This window comes from Haliotis rubra, unplaced genomic scaffold (assembly GCF_003918875.1).
Source record: "Haliotis rubra isolate DU_JTF1 unplaced genomic scaffold, ASM391887v1 Scf51, whole genome shotgun sequence".
NCBI lineage: Eukaryota > Metazoa > Mollusca > Gastropoda > Lepetellida > Haliotidae > Haliotis > Haliotis rubra.
Window position 1 is genome coordinate 2,324,086 of NW_025767202.1, and position 22,165 is coordinate 2,346,250.

The window sequence follows — 22,165 nt, forward strand, 5'->3', positions numbered from 1 at the left end:
AGTATATTTGGCACTTTTGGCAGATTTTGTTTGCTTTGGAAATCAAGGGCAGATAATGCAAAGGGAGCTAACTCTGGATTACCAATATATTGCAGAATCTGAACATATCGCGATAATCATATCGCGAGATATACTGTACCGGTATATACCGGTTTACCGGTAATATTGCACAGCCTTAGTTGTACGTATTTTAGGAATATCTAAGGCTGCGGATCAGATTCGCATCTAAATCCTTGCGCGGTCAGAACATAAAACAATCTTGTCTTAATGCCGATATTCAGCGACAAACAACGCCTCTCTCAGATCTATACTCCCCGCAATACAGCTGATTTGTTGCCGATGCCACATTATATCCTAATTTACCTACTCTGGATCTTCCACATAGAACAATATACCATGCGTTTAATACTTAAAACAACAACCAAAATATATATGATTATTCGAAAATTGGAAAATTCTATAGAATCTGTGGCTTACCTGAGGATGAGGTAAGTCCATTGCATTTACTGTACGCCTCCGATTTTGCAGTATCTGGAAAAAGGTCGTCATAGAACACAACACACGTTATTTTCCCCGTGAAGAAGTTACCGCTGTCAATATTCTTCCCCAGCCATAGTTCTCCTGGGGTGCCAAGATATTCAACTGTGTCTTTTGGAGCTGCATTGTGGGTACTGGAGCTACCGTCAAGGTCAAGATGAATCGTCCCACTGTCCATATCCCTCTTGTACACAACACTGTGCCACGCATCCAAAGTGATGCTTGTAGGGTGAGTGAAAGTCCAGTCGTTACTGTTATAAAGCGTTTTAAATTTAACTTGACCACTGTCGATGCTGATGACAATCTCGTCAATCCCATCCGTTCCCCCTGAAGTGTATCTGTAATGGACGAGTGTCCCCGACGTTGTTGTCGGATACACAAGCATGAATATCGAGAACTTTTTGAACTGGTCCGCATTGTTCATCAAGACCTTAACGTAGTCATCGGTTCCATCAAAACTGAAGGCCTTGTAAGTAAGAGAGGGGTGACCGGATCCTACCATTATCGGATCAGTCAGTTTAGGGTGTACAGCATCTGCGTTTGACTCCACTTCATAGGCCCCGGCCTTATCCCCGAGTTGCCAGGCCCGCTTGGGGCTAGTAAAGCACAGGGCGCTGTGAAACTGGAGCACTGCAACATACAGAAATGCGAGGTCAATTAACAGTGTGATGTAACTATTCGTGTATCATTCAAGTTCACTAATTCCTTCGTGTCAAGACAGTGTGAAGACCTCTAGCGTAACAGCCTGTTGTAAACATGATTAACAAGTTTGCAATAACGTAAAGAATCCTTTAGTATATTATTATGTCAACATTGCATATATATATATATATATATATATATATATATATATATATATATAACTAATTAACAATACGGTCTATACATAAACGTATTGCTGTGTCTAAGAAAGTATAATTATTTACATAATTATTTCAACCTTTTTGTTTCCAGAAAACGTTATTTGGTCTTAACATTCTGAAAACATATACCTAATGAATAGAAGTGTTATTGAGCCTGACATATGACCATATTTCTTAGCATAATTAAAAGGTCACGTGGCCTTTCTCAGCCAATCAGTACACGGACCAGATGGCTTTCATTTCACTAACATGACATAGTGAGTATAAATAAACTTCTATAACAACATACTTTTGGTCAATACTAAAACTGCTTGACGAAAACTTTGAACAGACAACGGAACTCGCCTCCATGGCTTGATAGCACAGCTTACCCTCATCTCACGTTATCCAAACCAAGGATCTGAAGCTGTTCAATCTTGTCAACAACCATGGCGTCAGTCTATTAGAGACTGAAAATTTCGGCGAATGTGCAATTTCCCTTTGCCGGAGTGGGTAAGCTGCTTGGGTAGGGGCAGCCCACAAAGAAAATGCAAAGAGGGATTTCTTTGAATCTGCCCTGCTTCATCTTAATCCTGGTAAAGTAACTGGGGGACAGAAACTAACACCGAGCACTGTCTCTGACACCTCCAAGCCAGCAATGGGCTGACTTTTTGTTGCGAGGGGGGATAACTCTCCTTTTGAAATGATGTAAGGGACGGTCGAACTTCCCGCTTCCCGTCTGGTTTCAGACTCAATGTGCGTTGCGACAATCTGCTACATGTAGAGACAGAGCCCAGCTTACGCGTTGCCCTGCTGCACCCACAGTGGCTTGTGACGCTAAAAACTGCCATCAAGGTATATACTGTTACTGACGGGTCTCAGTACTATATAAAAGGAAAGGGATGTAACGAGGTCAACACACCAGGTTCGTTTCAGGGCAAATTCAACAATACTCACTGTATTTATCCCATTTAAAGTATGCACACAATAGATTTACCTACAAAATGAGACAGTATACACAAACGACATGCACCAAAACATGTTGAACTAATGGCACCTGCCAGCACGCTAGTCGCCATACTTTTGGGGACACTTACATCTCACTGTCATAATGAGTTTACGTACTTTATTCATCGCAAACAGAATTGCGTCGTACCCGTTCGCCATTGACGACCTTGGCCTTAACCTGCCCCGCACTTAAAAGAGCAAGGGAGCTCATTGGCTAAAAATAAATTATGTCCCATCAAATCGCTGACTCTTTTCAATTCGGGGTCAGTGATAGTATATACCTTGATGGCAGTTTTTAGCGTTACAAGCCCCTGTGGCTGCACCTTCATTGAAAAAACGATCCTTTACGCCGAAAAACCTTTAACTGACACATGTTTTGCGGTGATTTTAGTATAGAAAGGCATCATTTGTTTAATTTCCATGTGCAATACGATGGGTGGGGGTGGGGTGTGTGTGTGTTGGGGGTGAACGTCACGGAAAATCGGTATATTGTCACGGCATTTCCTACGACAGAACACGATACAGTGTAAGTCTCGGGTGCCATAGCATCTATGAAGTAATAAAATAATGTTATTTCCACAGGCAATTCAACTCTTACCGCATTTAATTTTTTTCAAATAGTTCGCATACTTTCACCGACCTCAATGTAATACAATCGGAGACACACCTCCAACCAACGGGTTTCCCCTGAAAGGCCTTTATCGCCAATTCATAATTATTACACATCCCTGTAACAGTTACTTATAAATATTTAATTACGTTTTGATCAGCAGTTCCTCACACATCTGATTTCATTTTGTTTTTAAATTCTGACACTATATTTTTAATGTATAGTCAATGTAATATACACCTATAGTCGGCTGCAGCAGAAATACCAGTTTGAAATAAAAGATATTTCCCTTATAAAATATGTCCATCAATCAGTATTGTGAGTCATAATATTTGTTAAGTTGTTGATCCATTTCTTACAAAAGTTTAACACCATTTAAAGCTCTTAAAATAAATAGCTATTTACAGGTATCTGTATCAACAAACAACAACAAAATCCAAGAGGGTGTGTATGATAGAATTACATCACCAAACCAGAATGCCCTAGAGCATACACAAAGACACCCTAAACAGACACGTCATCACGATCAACTGTATCATCTGCAGTCACAGTAATAACTTGAACGCATTTGACAAATATTTGGTTGTATCCAAAGTACTGAGCCGTGATCCAAAATATTCGCCGATAGTCTTGCACAAATCTGCCCGAGGAGAACACTTCAGGGAACGTCTCTTAGATACCAAGAGAAGAACAGAGGAAGAGAAACAGATGAAACAAACTAGCACATAACTAAGTGAGAAGGCAAAACCTAAACGAGAAGAGTGGAAGCAGCTCGGAAAGCCCGAGAGAGAGATCGAAAGAGAACAGAAGCGTAACAAGAAGAAGAGTAAAAAAGGGGTCCACACTTTCGATGAAAATAGAAAGGAAAGGTAAGCGAACTCGAGACACCTTCGAAGACGTTTCTGTATCAGAGATTCCCCAAACGGATGATGACGACGACGATGGCTACGAGTATGAGGATTTTGCCATTTTTACTTGAGGAAGGATTTGTGTGATGATGACGATTAGTTGGGACGCCTTATTTGTAGGTTTAAATTTTTTTGTTTAGGGTATCAGGAAATACCACACCAACAGAACTTCATCACGGTCAAGACTTAGAGGTCAGATCTGTAGTATATCTCTGCACACGTCATGGGTCATACTGCTGCCCACCAATCTCTCCACTTCAACATCAGTGTTGGAGGTAGGGTTGGGGATGAATATGGGGTGGGGTTTGATATCTAAACGCTCATTTCTACATCAGCATTCTCTAGAAATGCTAAATTCACCATCTGTGAAAACCTTCTAACCTTCTAAGGTGTGTGGGGCAGTGGGGTAGCCTAGTCGTTAATGCGTTCGCTTGTCACGCCGAAGGCCGGGGTTCGATTCCCCACATGGGTACAATTTGTGAAGCCCATTTCTGGTGTCCCCCGCCGTGATATTGCTGGAATATTGCTAAAAACGGCGTAAAACCATACTCAGTCAGTCTAAGGTGTGTTTCATGACCTGACTCATTCTGAAACTAAACTCTTACGCCTATATCGACAATTGCTGACTGAGATTCGCGGGAGTCTGAGTGTCGTAACATGGCATACCAACTCATATTTAACATTCTAACCCTGAATCCCCTCCGTACCGCTACAGTAACGCTCTTTCACCCCACCCTGTGTATTGTTAGTCGCAGTAGAGTTTACCTTTAAACTAAGCATCATGAAAATGAAGTTGCCCCTTCGAAACCAGAAACTGGTGCTTTATATACTGAACATCATTGAAAACGCACCCCTTTTTAAAGTTCAGATTATTAAAAGCACGTGTAAGGAATTGATATTTTTTGAGTGGATATACATGATGGCAGAGTGTGAATAATTATGTGTGAAATAACAACAACACAGAAAAGACGCTCATTCATTGAAATGTTCCACAGTCAGAAAGGATCAAACACACGTGGGGTAAAATCGAAAAGTCAGTATCGCGTATGACCGCCATTTGCATTGACACATGCAGTTCAACGTCTCCTCATTGAGTCAATAAGCGTCCGAATAGAGTTCTTGAGGATGGCATTCCACTTCTGCAGTAGTGCAGCCTCAAGTTCCCGGATGTTTCGCATCTGTTGTCGCCGCGAAAGACTTTGACCAATTTCGTCCCACAAGTGATCCATGGGGGATACATCTGGCGACTGTGCTGGCCAGTGAATAACCTGGATGTGTTGCTGGGACAGATACTGCATGGAAAGTCTTGTTGTGTGTGCCCGTGCGTTGTCCTGTTGAAAAGTATGGACATCTTGGTGGTGATTGAAGACAGTTACGATGTGATTCTGAAGAATCTGCTCACGGTACTGACGGGCATTAACTCTCCCTTGACAGACATGAAGACAGTCCTGTGATTGTAATTTATTCAACCCCAGACCATGACACTCCCACCACCCAAAGGTCTGTCTGAACCACACACTCATCAGCATAACGTTCACCTCGTCTACGCCAAACACGTAATCGGCCGTCAGCATTATGTAGATGAAGACGTGACTCGTCAGTGACTACCACACCATGCCATTGTCGTAACCTTTACTGAAAATGCATGCTAGCCCATTGTATACGCTCATTCTGTCAGTCAGAATTGGTCCAACGTAAGGACGTCGAGCATGGAGCCCTGTACCGTGTAGACAGCGTCGCATGGAGTCAGCGCTGATGACCCCCACGTCAACCTTGAACTAGTGCAGCAGTCCTGGCAGTCGGCAGTGTTCAATCACTGATATGGACAAGGTCAATATGGCGATCCTGATGGAGCGTCGTAACACGTTGTTGCCAAGGTCATTGAAGGTCACGGGTGCTGCCTGCCTACTGATGTCGTCTATGAAGCCTAACGATGGTGGAGTGGCCAAGTCCAAGTTGTCGAGCAATATCCCTGCTGCTGGTGCCAACCTGAATCATGCCTAGTGCACGTTCTCTTTCGTGAGGTGTTAACCTCGGCATCTCTGTCCACGTTTCACAATCGTTAGTGAAGCAATGAGAATCGTTTCTCATACACCCGCTTTTAATGTCACAGTCAGTATGATTTCAGAATGAAATTCGCGCTTTTTCCATGGCGTGGCTGTATGTTGATGCATTTTGGATTTAAGAGTCATCCTGTGGACAGGAATTTGTTTCTAAAGCATTCTTTCAACTGGACATGCCCTTCGACTTCATGTTAGTTATATTCATTGATCATTGTCATGCTGAAATCCATCTTGATGAAACTATGGACAATTTTAGGTGCGTTTTCAATGATGTTCAGTATATAATGCCGTAATGCCATGAAACAAAATGATTACAATTACACCCTCCACAATTTAACGTCAAGTCTTTGTTACTCGAAAATGTATCCGTGAGACGAGGCTGAATCGCCACATAACCGCCACATAACCGCCACATAATCGCCAAGACGTCCGGTGTGTCGATACCATATTATCGTTAAAATATGAGGGTCGACATAATGCATATTACTATCGATGAAACAACGGCAGTTCTCACACGTCTTAAAGGAAATTCCGATTAAATCCAGTTCGAGATAACGAAACCTAACTACGCCTGTAGATTAAACAATTGTCCTATGCTACAATAACTTTGTATGCTTAGTTACGAGATTTCAACGTAACGCCCACATATATAACCACCGACATAAAGGCAACATTCATGAGTCGAATGAACAATTTTGCTTCTGGATATTTAATTAACAAGCATTGTAATTCAAACTGTTAATTACTGTTTAAGCTTCAGGTTCTTCTGCAACATTACCATTGGACTCCTACTGTTTAACTGAAGCGGAACATTGGTTGTATTAACTTTCTCTCTTTTGTAATGAAATCTAAATTTTCAAAAGGAATCGTAACGTAATGTATAGCTATTGATCTATTTGCAGAGTAAAAATCCGTCAAGCGGTCTTGTATCGAGTCCGCTTTTGGCGTGCAGTGTTATTGTAAGGATACTGACAGAAATGAACCATTGAGGAAATTAGGAATCTAAAGGCATTGTTATTGGGGATTGCCTTTGAGCGTCAACAATTAGTTTCTTGGTACTGAACAGGCCCGTTCTAGGTCGTCTATCACCCAGTATTGGGATCATGCAATCCTTTGACCCACCAAAGAAATTAAACCCGAGACTTTATATATTAGTGTGGTGGTTTTTGAATGGTTTTGACGAAATTGGGAAACAGAAACGGTAAAGCAGATTGTTTTCTGGAACCTTTTATCCTAATATAGACGGGTGAATTATTATGGTAAGTGTATAAACATCCCGTTAATATTTCAATTCGAAGTATGTCTGAGATTACAGTGTATTGGTACTCTCAGAGCCTATTGACATTTACAATAGCTGGTTTTATCCAGAAACAAATGACATGATTTCGCTGGAATATTGCTACACATGGCGTTAAACTTTACTCACAAAGAAGTACAAATGCAAAGAGAATTCCAGCGAACATATGGTCGACTGTAAAATAGTGATTTGCATATGTCACAAGCTAGGCACTGATGGAGATAATTTGGAAATGTCCCCCACATGTATGCTAGACATATCTTTCCTTGAATGTCGTAATTCTAATAAAAAAAATCTTTGGAGTGCACTTTCGGAAATCATCGAAAAGAGAGAACTCGGTGGACTGTACCTTAAATGTTTTCATCTGCTGGAATACTGCTCGACGAAAGTTGAACATTTGCTCACGGAAGGCAGTCGTTACCTTTCTGATCATGCAGACTGGGAAACGTGTTTAAATTTTCAGGTCACTTGAATGTATAAGTGTCGGAGTATAAGTATCTGGGAACCTTCATTGACTCTAAGCTGAACTGGAACTCTAACACTGAAGCCCTATACAAAAAGTGTCAACAACGTCTTCATCTCATGGGTAAACTGAGATCTTTTAATGTTAACCCATCTGTGATGTCATCTTTTTATGTAGCATTTATTCAGAGTATTTTAACATTTTCCATCCATTGTTGGTACGGGTCTCTCTCAGTTCATCTCAAATCTAAAATAGACAAAATTGTTAACACTGCAAGTAAAATCGCTGGAGTCAGATTTGAATGTTTATCATCAATATATGAGCGGCAAATCGTGAATCAAGCTGTCAAAATCATATCTGACCGTACTCACTACTTAAATTCGGAATACAACCTTCTCCCTTCTGGCCGCCGATACAAAGTTCCAATTGTGAAAACTAAGAGAGCCCGTACATCCTTTTCCTTTATTCCAAGTACCATATCACTCTTAAACAAATGTGAAGATGCCTAAATCAAAGAATTTATGTAAATATATTTGGTATCTCTCTAATGTGTCAGTAGCTCTGCTGATGTAACACAAATTCCTGAAAAGGCATTAAAGTATTATTCTATTCTATTCTATTCTATCTAATATACTCTGCAAAAATAGACAACAACGCAAAGGTGTTTTTTTTACTTCATGTATTTTATGATAAATCCACAGATAATAATTTGTTCAAATTTGGCAAAAGCCGCTGTCACTGATCGCTGTCAAGAGCATCTCGTAAAGGTTCGACGGTGTTTAGACAGTACTTGGATTTTATGGTTCCTCAGAAGGTCCGTTGTGAGGTCGGCGTTGTCGTGTTGAAAAATGACGTTTGTTTGTTGCATAATGGAAAGGACACGAGGTCAAAGAATTTCATCTGTGTAACGTTATGTCCTTAAGCTGCCCTCATAACGTTTCCATGCTTGCAATGGTGCTCGCTGATATATGGAAAAATCTGGCTAGGACTGAAGCCAAGTCATCAGTCTGCAGTCGACTGATTTGAGCTTCTGTAAATCGTAGCATGTTGTCACGTTTCACTTGCTGTACAGTTAAGCTAACACACTAATGATAAATCCATCATTTTCAAAGCAATATAAATCACGTTCGTGTCATTTGGGTGTGTATGGCTCCCATGTGGTTGAGTTTAAGCGTCTCTCCGACCTTTGTGTATTTTGGGGCCGTACTTCATTCTACTCTCACAAATCCTTCCCTGTACATTTTAGATTTTCCTTTCATGCAGCGACGAACGCACGATATGCATTATTTTGCAGGTTGACTTCCAAAATTGACTTTGTTTTGCGCATGATCATCGATCACTATATCATCAGGATTAAATCATCAGGAATATGTCATCAGGAAAATATCCTCAGGAGTATATCAGCATGAATATATCATCAGGGATATATCATCAGAAATATGTCACCAGGAGTGTATCATCAGGAATATATCATAAGGAATGTCATCAGGAATATATATCCTAAGGAATATATCATCAGGAATATATCCTCAGGAATATGTCATCAGGAATATATCATCAGGAAAATACCATCGTGAATATATCCTCATGAACATGTCCTCAGAAATATCTGCTCAGGAATATATCAACAGAATATATCAGCAGGAATATATCATCAGAGATATATCATCAGGAAAATATCCTCAGGAATATATCAGCATGAACAACGTGAGGGTAACTCAGTCCAGACCATGATCACACATTCAGTGATGACCCAGGCCCATGATGACCTATTTACAAGTAGTTGAATAAGGTCATTGACCTGGTATTGTTTCAGAAAGTCAGTTATGCTTGATTCGGCTCTATCCTTTTTGGTTTTCATGTATTTCTGTAGAAAGTTAAAAAAGCATAAACATAAAGAAAACTCCAGATTTTGCACTAACATTATATACCTCTGTGAAGGATACTTTAGACCTACCCACATATACGGAAAACACAGGCCTGTAATACAACCTGACATAAACTTACTGTGACTGGCAAGGGTGTATAATTGCCTACTTGAAATGGATACCGCCTTGAACGATCTTTTTGCCATGCTGCTACCAGTCAAGAAATTGGAAAAGTGACGTACCAGAATATGTCTGGCATTTCAATTTTCCAGTAAGCCTTTGTTTTGCTTGCAAATTCGTTTCGTGTAGAAATGATAGAGCTATATTTGCATCCAGTAGAACCCTCAATACATCTGTTCGGAATATCCATGGAACGGGTAATATGTATTTCGATGCTTATTGCATCAATATCTGGGTTGTCTTACTCAGCAAACACTTCACATAAACAACAATGACGGTAATATATCCGAAAACAATCACATATACATACTTATTCATAGATCTTCATCTTTTGAAATAGTTCTGTAACTTGCATTTGTATTGCATTTTGATCTTAGTATAACACGCTTTAGATTCTTTTAATTCTTTACATAATAAGTGTTAAATGTTGAGATTAATAAAACACAAAATTGAAAAGAACTCTGAATGAACTTTCAAAGAAAATCAGATGATCACAATTGTCTTATACATCATCGTCGTGCAATCTTGAATAGAGCTGCTGTTTTGACTTCAACTGTATTTCGTAATGAACGTAATGAGATAACGAAATGATAATATGAATCTAACCTACCCGACAGCAGAACATAGACCCCAGCTTTTGACGACATTCTGAGACGGCGTGTGTTGAGGCCGACTGTGTCGCTCCCTTACACAACTGTGTTATAATCAATATACCATGTGACTAGGGTTTCAGATTTAGAGCTCTGTTGATGGACTGGTGCTGTTCACGTGTTTTCCGTACTGGACACGTCGACACCTTACCGGGGTCTTATCAATATTGTAGTTACGCACAATCTGCTTTCCCACATTCTATGGCAACGACATACATTTTCTTACGACTTACATTAACCTGTGATGTAGGCATATGCATATGCACTGCGTGGTCTTATGCTTGTATTATAATGCAATCGATAGTTCCTAAGTTTCCAAGGTCGATTTTGATATAAAGGCTGCCAGACAGGTCAGCCACCTTTCTGCCTGACTGTGCGTGACGCTCCCCCACCCCATTCCCACCTTTCGCCACAGCCACAGTGACTCGTTCCTGAAGATAATACTGCTCTACCGCCTCCACCTGAATATGGCATGTCTGAGGACCTATCGCAAACGTTCGGTGCGATGAAATGGCGTCGGGATTTTTGTTACGGATTAGAAATTACCGTGACAAACGTTTTGTGAATCCCCTTTAAGCCAACAAAATAGAACACAGACAAGTTTATCATATTCAATAATATTTTGAATAAACAAACAAGGTTGCAATGAATGACAATTCAGATTTTCAATACAATACAATACCATTGAGTCACTAATCTAAAATATTGGATCATAAATCTAAAATATTAACTAAATGTCAGCAACATTCGACACTTAATAACCGCAGAAGCTGCAAAGGTACTTGCCCATTGTCTAATAACATCAAGACTAGACTACTGCAACAGTTTGCTTCAGGGCATCAGTGGTAAACTGCTATCTAAGCTACAGGTGCTGCAAAATTCTGCTGCACGGGTCATCACAAGAACACCAAGACACGTGCACATGACACCAGTGCTCAGAGACCTCCACTGGTTGCCAGTAAAAGCTAGAATAGAGTTCAAGCTTCTCTGTATCACATATCGATGCCTCCATAACACCAGCCCTGACTACCTATCTGAACTCTTGACTCCACATACTCCAGCACGTAAACTCCGATCAAGTGACCAAAATCTCCTCCAAGTTCCTAAATATCGACTGAAGACATTTGGCTCCAGATCCTTCTCCAGCACTGCCCCTATCCTCTGGGAACTCACTTCCATCAGAGTTGAAACTGTGTCCAACTTTTGAGAAATTCAAATCAAGACTAAAGACCCATATGTTCTCCAAGTATCATAGTGACATTTAACTCCACTCAACACTCCCTGACTTTTATCTTTATACATTCCCATTGTAGCGCCTTGAGCAGGCATATCTGTCTGGATTGCGCGCATTATAAATGCACATTTATATTTATTATTATTATAGTTACCACAGTCTTGATTCTTGTCGATGTACCGATTGAAGACTGTTGACGGCTGGTGAATGTATGTAGGCGTAGGTGTCGTAACTTGCGCGGTCAATGTTAGCTGACAGACGAGCGTAAATCCAAAGTAGCCGTAGTCCCCCTCCTATATCTCAACACCCATCCCTTATATATGCACATTGTACGGTTCCAGAGAATTCCAACAGAAGCCACGCCTCCTTACGACCATTTAGATCACCCTACAACCATGTAGAAATTACTGGAATGAATCCCACAGTCTTCCACCGGAAGCAACAACGAAGAGGAGGTAACTCTAACTCCTCAGCTTACTCTCCTTACAGGTGAAATTACATAGCCCAGGTTCAAGATGTGAGTTTAAATCCACACTCAGCGTTTTGAACTTATGTCACCCAGAATAACTCAAAGTTAATTAATGCGACATTTTAATTAAAAAAAGCATCCTCATAACAATAGGTCCTGTGAATGTTACTTACGGTGCACAGTCAATTCCTGATGGTCTGTGCTGGTAGTCTTCCTGTGAACTTGAGTCTGTTAGTGAGGGTTAGAGTCACAAGTCTGTTAGTGAGGGTTAGAGTCACAAGTCTGTTAGTGTGGGTTAGAGTCACAAGCCTGTTAGTGAGGGTTAGAGTTACAAGTCTGTTTGTGAGGGTTGGAGTCACAAGTCTGTTTGTGAGGGTTATAGTCTCAAGTCCGATGCGGAGATGACGTGGTCTGATTTTAACGCCATTTTCGTGTGACGTCACTCGCGACGCCCAGACCATGAGCGACCTGCAAAGGTGCCCATCTGTTACACACGGCCCTCACAGTGTACCGTACAATGACGACCTGCTACAACCGACCGACCAGCATCAAACCTACCCATGACACGGCCACGGTGCTGATCTGTGGGTAGCGGCATACTCCCGTCACCCCGCAATTATTACTAACAATAGTATAGGGAATGGTGGTACGGGTGGTGTCTTCTGTCCTTGGGTTCCTGCCAGCAGCTAGCAGCGAGAATGATGCGGAGTTTGCCCACCGCGGGTCGAAATTGGTTGGGTGGGTAGAGGTAGACGAAATCCACTATTTCGCCGTCTTCTACGAATTGGCGATAACACAGCAAATACAGTTCCAGAAACTGCCGAGGCATCTGGTGGCGCTCGTAGAAGGTGTGTCCCGATTTCTCCAGGATTTGTTTCTCTCGGTCGGAAAGCAACACGTGGGGACACTTCTCCAGCAGGATCTCAAAGACCATGTTGGAAGTTGTCGTCATCGTCTGTGGCTCTATACCACCTCGGATTCGCGTGTTTCGGGCTTGCGATATGTGGTACTTCCTCTTCGCCTCCCGAAGGGACAAACGACCCGATCGGATCTCGACACGGGCTTCGCACGATAGCTTGGTTCCTGGCATTTTGTTGTGTTCTATACCTATGTACCTGTGTATCTCTAATTCGAGTGCACCTTCGCCTGTTGTTGTTTTTCTGGGCTGGACTCCATTTGTTTTTCCGTATACCTGTCTTGGGGTTGCATGGACTACTGGGACCGCGAAGGAAAAACAACAACAATGCAAACATAGAGTTTCTATATATACTCAAATGCAGAGAGCACCTCCTCTTTTTGGTCTTTTCCTTCTTGTTTTATCTTTGCTTTGAGGTCCGTACCGCCATTCCCTTTACTACTCTAACAATGTTGGTGTCATGTTTCTATTTTTGTTGAGGATATACTTTCGACAGTTATGCAATGCATGGTTGGGTTACCTCAGTGAATAATCAATGTAGTACACATTGTATACCTGCCGAAGATGTACGCACTGCGTGTCCGTCCTAATTGGAACACGTTAATAAGGTAAAAGGCGGTAAGTGATTACTAATATCGATTGCCGCTGAATCCTCAAGCACATTCCATCTATCCACAACACACCAATACCGAAACAGTACACAAAAATCCACGATGTATGTTTCTCACGCATATTAAGGAAAATGAAATTGCAGTTGCATTACAAAGAGCTGGTGTACCTCCTTTATTAGCGATGAGCTCGGAAGACGGAAGAGCTCAAGGTTAACGTAAACACACTCAATCAAATTACTGTATTGCAAAACTTTGCCAACTGGCTAGCTCAACATGTCAGACCATATATACGTCGTTCAAGTCTTATATGGAGAGACACACAGACACACAGGCACACAGACATACAGACAGTGTATTCAGTAAAAAGGCCATAGGCCCATAATACCGACAATGTTTGTCTGTATGAATCACTACTTTTTACGAGGGGGACAACTTACTGCTAGAACAGCCAGGTGTGCGAGTTGCTCGTGTGAAATTGAAATTTCACAACACACGCCTGTTGATTACCTGAGTGTTCTATCTGCATGTGGTCCCCACTCGTCAAAAATAGCGAAGGGTGACAACAAAATAATGATCCTTTTTTAAACAATGTTTTTATTCGGGTGTCCAAAATTATGAGACAAACCATCAGAGTTGGTCTGTCGATTTCATGTGGCTGTGCAAAATTTGGTTTTGTTGCAAATATTACAGTTTGTGTTAGTGAGCAATTCATCGGTCTCAAATGAAAACAGACTGTAGTTGGTAGATCAAGAAGACATATATTGTAGGGATACATTTTCTGTATTAGTGACGATGCGGTGCTACCCTCTGTATTAGTGACGATGCGGTGCTACCCTCATGTTTCCCTGTGGAAACAGGTAGATCAGAAACAACGTTTACGTCATCATCCCAGCTGGAAGTTCAATGCACTTTGTTTAGCACATTTATCATTAGAGAGTAACGATATTGAGCATGTGACGGTTGCAACGTGCTGAACATGTACTTGTGGGAATATTATTTCCCCAAAGCTGTCTGCTCCTCAGTCAGAGGTTATAAATTTGTGGGCCTGATACTAGCATACATAAAACGGCTAAATATGATCCACGCATACTCTTGCCTCAAGGTCAGGACATATTAGTGAATATAGTTCAGAATATGACAGTAAAGAATCGGTTGCACACTACCACACTTACATACGGGTCTTCTACCACAGCTAATTGGTGTAAAAGATGCTGCGAAATATTTTGCACTGACAGCATTCACTGGTTCAATGTCTTCTTGTCAGTCCATAGCCTGCTGCACGTCATTAGCATCAGTCATAGCGTTCACCCGACACGCCGAAGGCCCGGGTTCGATTTCCAACATGGGTACAATGTGTGATAATGTGATGTATTACTTCGGGGTACACCACAAATGGACTTCACACATTGTACCCATGTGAGGAATCGAACCCGGGTCTTCGGCGTGACGAGCCAACGCCTTCACAACTAGGCTACCCCACCACCCCATCCGTTGAAGCAGATCAGACACACTGCTTTCTTTCCCTCCTAGAGAATGCACAGCCAAATTCGATGTCTAGTTTGTTAGTTAATATGCATAGGATGAGAAAGCCACAATAACTCGGTGCGCCTAGTGGCTGCAAGAGTTGTATACACCACAGGGAGTTGAGATTGATATTACGATGTGCCGTTGAGATTGACATCCAATGATCGAGGGAAAAATACCAGCGCCTTGAGCATGCACTAGTTGCCTGGATATGTGCGCTATATAAATACCCTATAATAAAAAATAACATGGCCTTAGGTTACAAGTGATGTACACAGAAGAGGAGACCTGAACTTCTTGTATTAAGACCAGATGATGCATGCTGGGTAATCTGACAGGGAGGACGTGCACGCAACCCTCTCCGAGAATGGGGATTGATTTAGTGTCCTATCGTGCAAAAATTGGAACTTTCACTTAACCAAATACAGATGTAGATGCAGAAGGTCCGTAAATGGTTTCCAACTCCCTGGAAGAAAAGTTTCAATGACTATGCGTCTCCTGTTGCTGCTACTGACATTGCTGACCGCGTGTGGTGATGTTGAAACTAACCCGGGGCCGGGGCCCGACAAGTCAACCTCCCGAGTTACTCGACAAACAACATTGCTAGAAGGTGCAACCGCCACGGAAAAGTTCACAAATGAAGGCCTCATGAGAGTATTAATGGAACTAAAAGTGATTTAAGTGGTTTAAATGAACGCACCACGCGCATGGATGAAAAGGTTTACAAGATGGCGACGCACGTGGAAAACTAGCTGGACAACTTGAAAACTGAAAAAAGACGTTTACAACAACAGCTACAGGACATGAGGGACAAACACGAAGACATGGAATCACGTTCACGGCGGAATAATCTTGTGTTCCACGGCATTGATGGGGATGCCAATGAAACTTCGGATATTTCTGAAAAGAAGGTTAGAATTTTCATGAAAGATACCCTAATGATAGAAAATATCAACGAACTCATTATATCGAGGGCGCACCGTATCTCACTGCGCAAGAAAGACTCACCAATTATTGTTCACTTCGTCGTGACAGCAGACAGAAATCATATAATTCGGACAGCACGGGAAAAGCTTAAGGACAACCAAAAGTTTAAAGTTTCTGAAGACCTTACGAAAAGAGTCCGAGAGGATCGCCGTGCACTATCCAGTCTCTTTACCGAGGCCAGAAACCAGGGGAAAACACCAAGGATACGCCAAAACAAACTACTAGTCGATGAGAAAACATACATGTATGACCGTAAAAATGACAAAGTTGTATGTGTGAGTGACCTCTCCAAACAGGACAATCCGCATCCTCGATCAGCTGATCCAACGAGTTTGTTTACATCACAGCCAAGGGAGAGCACTCTAAGCCTTAGTCTCAATGAAAACATGTGATGTTCCGGCCAGGGCCTGTACAATTGCAACATTCTCAGCTGGAACGTCGAAGGACTATATAAACATGTAAGTTCGAGTTATTCTGATCTCAAGCAACTATGTGAACGATTTGAGATTATCGGACTATGTGAATCTTTCGTTCGTGACGCAAAAGACTTTTCCGATTATCTATGTGGGTACTATACTTACAACAGTGTTCGCCCTAAACAGCATAAATCCGGCCGATACAGTGGCGGTGTGACTGTGTTTATCAAAGATGGTCTTGTGCAACATGGCAATGTGACTCGTACCTTTGGTGATTTCCAGGACTGTGTAGTTCTACACCTGAAAACCTCATATAACACTATTGGGAAAGATCTAATTCTGATGTGTTTATATATATCTCCTCAAAACTCACCTATTTATGATACAATGGAGACTGATGGGATAACCCGCCTTGGTCAATATCTTGAATCTATAAAAGACAGCTATCATGATACCTATATAATTCTTGCAGGCGATTTTAATGCCAGAATGAGCGACTTTCTTGACTTTATCCCTAACGATGATCTTACTCACATCCAGGATGACTGTGTTGACAATCCAGAGGATGTATTTAATATTTATAGAAAAAGTAGAGATAAGTGTTATAACTCTTACGGTATCAAATTAGCAAATCTTTGTTGTACTTTTGGAATTCACTCACTTAATGGTAGACTATTCGAAGATGCTGATGGTAACTTTACATGTTCTACATATAACGGTACAAGCGTCGTTGATTATATCTTAGCATCTTCTGATTTATTTCAATATTTCACTGACTTTAAAATACTTGATAGAGATGACTCTTGTCATTTTCCTCTTGCTTGCACCTTGACCCTGGAAAATTTTGGTAATGTTCAATGTCCAAGTCACCGAAATAGTTGTAGCAACAAGAAATCTATGCACACTAAATGTGATCCATGGATAAAATATGTGTGGAACAGCAACTCTGTGCAGCCATTTTTAAATAAGTTTCAGGATGTCTTTCTCTCTGATTATGATCAGTTATATAGACAATCAGAAGAAAATGTAATGAACTGTGTCTCAATATTAATAAACATGTACCAGACTGCTGCCTGTGACTTGAGGAAAATTCATAAACCTAAACAATCTTTAATTAACCCAGCTGGAGACTTGCAACCACCGTGGTGGAACAAAGACTTAGAGTGTGCTAAAGGAAGAAAATATGCAGCACTGAGGCTGCACAGAACTTTGGGAAATATTTTTCATATTTATAAACAGCTACGTAAAGAGTTTAAATCTCTCTACAGAAGGAACAGACAAGAATACTTTAATCAACAAAAAATGTTACTGGTTAATTCTAGAAATAATCCCAGATCCTTTTGGAATGTTCTCACTATCTACAAACATTAGTCAGGATGATTGGTGTGACCACTTTGAGCACCTGCTCTTCATGAAAAATGCTACTCTTGATTATTCAACATTATATTTTGTTGACCAAAATACAGAAGTGGTCTCAGACAGTTGTATAAACAGACTCTTCTCAGAGGAGGAAGTACTTTTGGAACTAAAGAATCTTAAACTCAATAAGTCACCCGGACCAGATAGTTTGCAAAGTGAATTACTTAAAGCAACTAAAAATTACTTAACACCTATCCTAACAAGAATATTCAACTCTTTGTTGAACAATGGAACATTCCCCAAACAGTGGGGCACTAGTATGAGATTGACATCCAATGATCGAGGGAAAAATACCAGCGCCTTGAGCATGCACTAGTTGCCTGGATATGTGCGCTATATAAATACCCTATAATAAAAAATAACATGGCCTTAGGTTACAAGTGATGTACACAGAAGAGGAGACCTGAACTTCTTGTATTAAGACCAGATGATTATTTTGCAACAATATATTTCTATTCTTGGCAATGTCTTGTTTTCAGTCATTTTCTCATACAATTGAATTTTTCAAACTCCAATTTCAAATGATTGGTCCCTAAATATTGATAAATAGAAACACATGGGAAATTTCTGTGAATACCGTTTACTGTTTCCGTTGTCGAAGACTTTAGAAGTGTCCAAATATTTCTTTTACTGTTCGACTGTTCTTCCCTTTATATATATCAATATTGACACTACACACCTTCACGAGTTAACATCCTTTCTGTAGACACTGCAGTCGGTAAACATCACTGGAGTATTATTGATAATATCTTTCGTATACAAAAACTGGTATAACGAGGCGAATTCGACAAATCTGATAGTAGTCTTGAAAAAACCAAACTTCTTACATGCGGTATGTCTCCACAGTAAGGAAAGAAAAAGAAGGACATCTATGAGGAGGCGAATTCAACAAATCCGATGATTTCTCCCAATAGCACATACAATGTACTACTTACAAGAGCCATGACTTCGTTGATATAGAGTATCCGCCTAAGTTAACGTTGATAAGAATTTATGGATAATCATTTGTGTTTACATTTTCCAATGCCAAGGAAAACAACAGTGTAAAGAATCACTGTAGTGGTAATGACACCAAGTCACAAAATCAATATGAATGTAGTGATAGTAAAACTAATCCAGATGACGTAATCTAGATTGAATGCCTTGTACCCATCTACCTCAATCGAACGTATCCTTCAGTTCAGAACGATATTACGACAGTGAATGTAAAGAACGGCTCATTACAACTACAAACACACAATCAACCACAATCTCTGAGAAGTTGGAAGTGGAGGTTTGCAACAAAACAAATATGAACAACGCTTCACTTATTGCCTTCTTAATAGGTGTATTGAGCTTTGGGATCTGAATACCGTTTAAATAGTGTTCTATTTGCATTAGCAAAGTTGTGAGACTTAGTCTGTACTCCATATACGATATCAATAATGTTCAGAAGGGTGTTTACTGTAACTCACCAATATACGATATCAATATTGTTCAGAAGGGTGTTTACTGTAACTCACCCATATATGATATCAATATTGTTCAGAAGGGTGTTTACTGTAACTCACCCATATATGATATCAATATTGTTCAGAATGGTGTTTACTGTAACTAACCCATATATGATATCAATATTGTTCAGAAGGGTGTTTACTGTAACTCACCCATATATGATATCAATATTGTTCAGAATGGTGTTTACTGTAACTCACCCATATACGATATCAATATTGTTCAGAAGGGTGTTTACTGTAACTCACCCATATACGATATCAATATTGTTCAGAAGGGTGTTTACTGTAACTCACTCACGAATTGGTCGGTGGGCCGCACAATACTCCAGGTTTCATTCTTGAGATGAGATTTTGAGTGCCGTTGAACGTAGCCATTGATTTTATATACTTCTATAAAACATTTGTAGCGCATGTAAATATGTATTTTTATTGAGTGAGCGAGTGAGTGGGTAAGTGAGTGAGTATGGTTTTACTCCAGTTTTAGCCATATTCCAGCAACATCACAGCGGGGGACACCACAAATGGGTTTTACACTTTGTTCCCATGTGGGGAATCAAACCCGGGCCTTCGGCTTTAACCATTAGGCAACCCCACTGCCCCAGTTTTTATTTTTATTGAAACTGATTCAGGTAATTTGGTCGTGTTCTTCACTCACTTCACTTTTGAAAGCATTTACTTATTTGTTTACACTCATATCGCCGGCTGCTATTGGAACTAGTGTTGGGGATAAAATTGTCGAATGAAATCTGCTTTTATCGATAGTAGATATCTTGATAATTCAAATAAGAATGCATGCAGGTATACCAAATTCAATGCTAGATTCATATTTAGAACATTGCTGAAGAAAAAAATAATCGGATTATTGACCGCTGTCAGATTGTCGATATACCTCAAGTTTTATTTAAACGTCAAAATTCTCGTGTTTGATTTCGAGAAGTTACTAATGTTTTGTTTGTTTCACGCCACATTTACAGAATGGCGGTCGGCAAATAATCGATTTTGGAGATTGACCTTAAGAGCATCGCCCTTCGCAGTTGGGGTGCGATGACACGAATGCCTTGAATGTTATAACCACAACCACAAAGGCCTACAATGGCCTACTTTCATAAACATTAAACAGGTCTCGATACGATAAAACGTGTTGGATTTTCCAACAGAAGACAGGATGTAGTTGTTTGAAGTCTTATATTAACATTAAACGATACGATACGGGCAGACTGTTTATTGATAGTTGCTACAGCTATCTTCCTCCTTATGCTAATGTACACACATTCCAGAGTGATTCTATAGGACGTAATACTGACTTAGTTCGAATTCTTTGAAAGTACGACCTTACAGGCACTCTGTTGTGCTTCCTAAAGTGTTATATTAATAAATGCATTACTACAGGTTACTAATCGAGATTTGTGATTTCTAATGTATGTGACAATATGTAAAATGCTGGTGTTCCTCATTGACAAAATCTGAGTAACATTTGAAAAGTGTGCTCCCTTGATTGCGTCAGAATTTCTGCTCACGATGGCAAAATCAAAACAAGGTAATTTGGTCATGACGTAAACAAAATGTTCATGTATATCGATGATCTCTTACAGGAATCAAATAGCCAATTCACTTGCACGGATTTACCCGCTTTAACTTGAAATACAGGTTGCAAGTGTTTCATATTCAGAGCTATGCATGAAAATTCAGGGTGACAAAAAAGGGTGTCATGTTTCCTTTCATGAGGACTTTCATGACCGGGATTATTCCAACAGCTCCAAGCTTTGTGTACATTACACATATATAAGTATAATGAAACATGTCCTTTCCATCACGGTATCAATGACTGTCATATGGTCCTTCCTCTCTGAAGTTGTTCTATCAAGGCTTCAACATTCAAGGTGAGGTGAAATTGGGTTTAACGTCGTACTTGAGAATATTTCGCTCATATGACGACGTGCATGCGTGTGTATGTGTATGTGCGGCTGCTTGTACTAGCCCAGACTGAAGCTGGTTTTATAGTCCTAGCCCACTGGGATACCATGCCGCAGTGAAGCATGAATACCCCACTCAGACACATTATACTGACTCCGAGCCGACCAGTCCTTGTTGTACCCATTAATGCCGAGCGCCAGGCAGGGACCAACAAGTACCATATTTTAACGTCTTTTGGTATGACGCGGTCGGGGATCGAACCCGCGACCTTCCGCTCTCCGGGCGGACGCTCTAACCACTACACCACGGAGGCGGTCTTCAACATTCAAGACCCCAGTAAAGCTTTCTAAAAATTGTATGGTAGGCATGTGGAAGACATGTCCGATGTAATTTCCTATTTTGGCTTGTACCATAGGTAACCGTGGTTAATCCCGTGACTATCCTTGTAGCATCACTAGTTGATAGTGAACACATGCTCAGGACATAGTCGGAATTGTGCAAGAGACTCCGCTTTAGTAGAGAGTTCCTATGGACATGAAAAGGATTTTGTCACTTATTATTATTAGAATTTTGTTTGTGCTGAAAACGTCAGGAATCAATCAAAGTTCCAAATTCCATTTAGTCCATTTACATTTGGAGGTAACATTGATGACAGTGTATTTATCTCTTTAGTCACAAGGCAGCTATTAATACAAACATGAGAGACAGGTCCATACACTCTCTACGAGTTAAATTGGCAAAACGTGTCAGTTT

At 40.6% G+C, this 22,165-nt stretch overlaps 1 protein-coding gene across 1 annotated transcript; it reads right to left on the minus strand.

The window, feature by feature from the left end:
• Positions 1-457: 457 nt before the first annotated feature.
• Positions 458-10,444, minus strand: LOC124292202. The gene is made up of 2 exons (XM_046729254.1): positions 10,387-10,444; positions 458-1,167 (listed from the first exon to the last, which is right to left on the minus strand). The coding sequence occupies exons 1-2, from the start codon at positions 10,421-10,423 to the stop codon at positions 458-460; spliced, it is 747 nt and encodes a 248-aa protein (XP_046585210.1). The 5' UTR covers positions 10,424-10,444.
• Positions 10,445-22,165: the final 11,721 nt, after the last annotated feature.

Excerpts from the sequence above, each read along its gene's own strand:
- LOC124292202 (XM_046729254.1), bottom strand. The coding sequence starts at position 10,423 with ATGTCGTCAAAAGCTGGGGTCTATGTTCTGCTGTCGG. Across the intron at positions 1,168-10,386 it reads GGTCTATGTTCTGCTGTCGG|TGCTCCAGTTTCACAGCGCC; the intron begins GTAGGTTAGATT and ends TGTATGTTGCAG.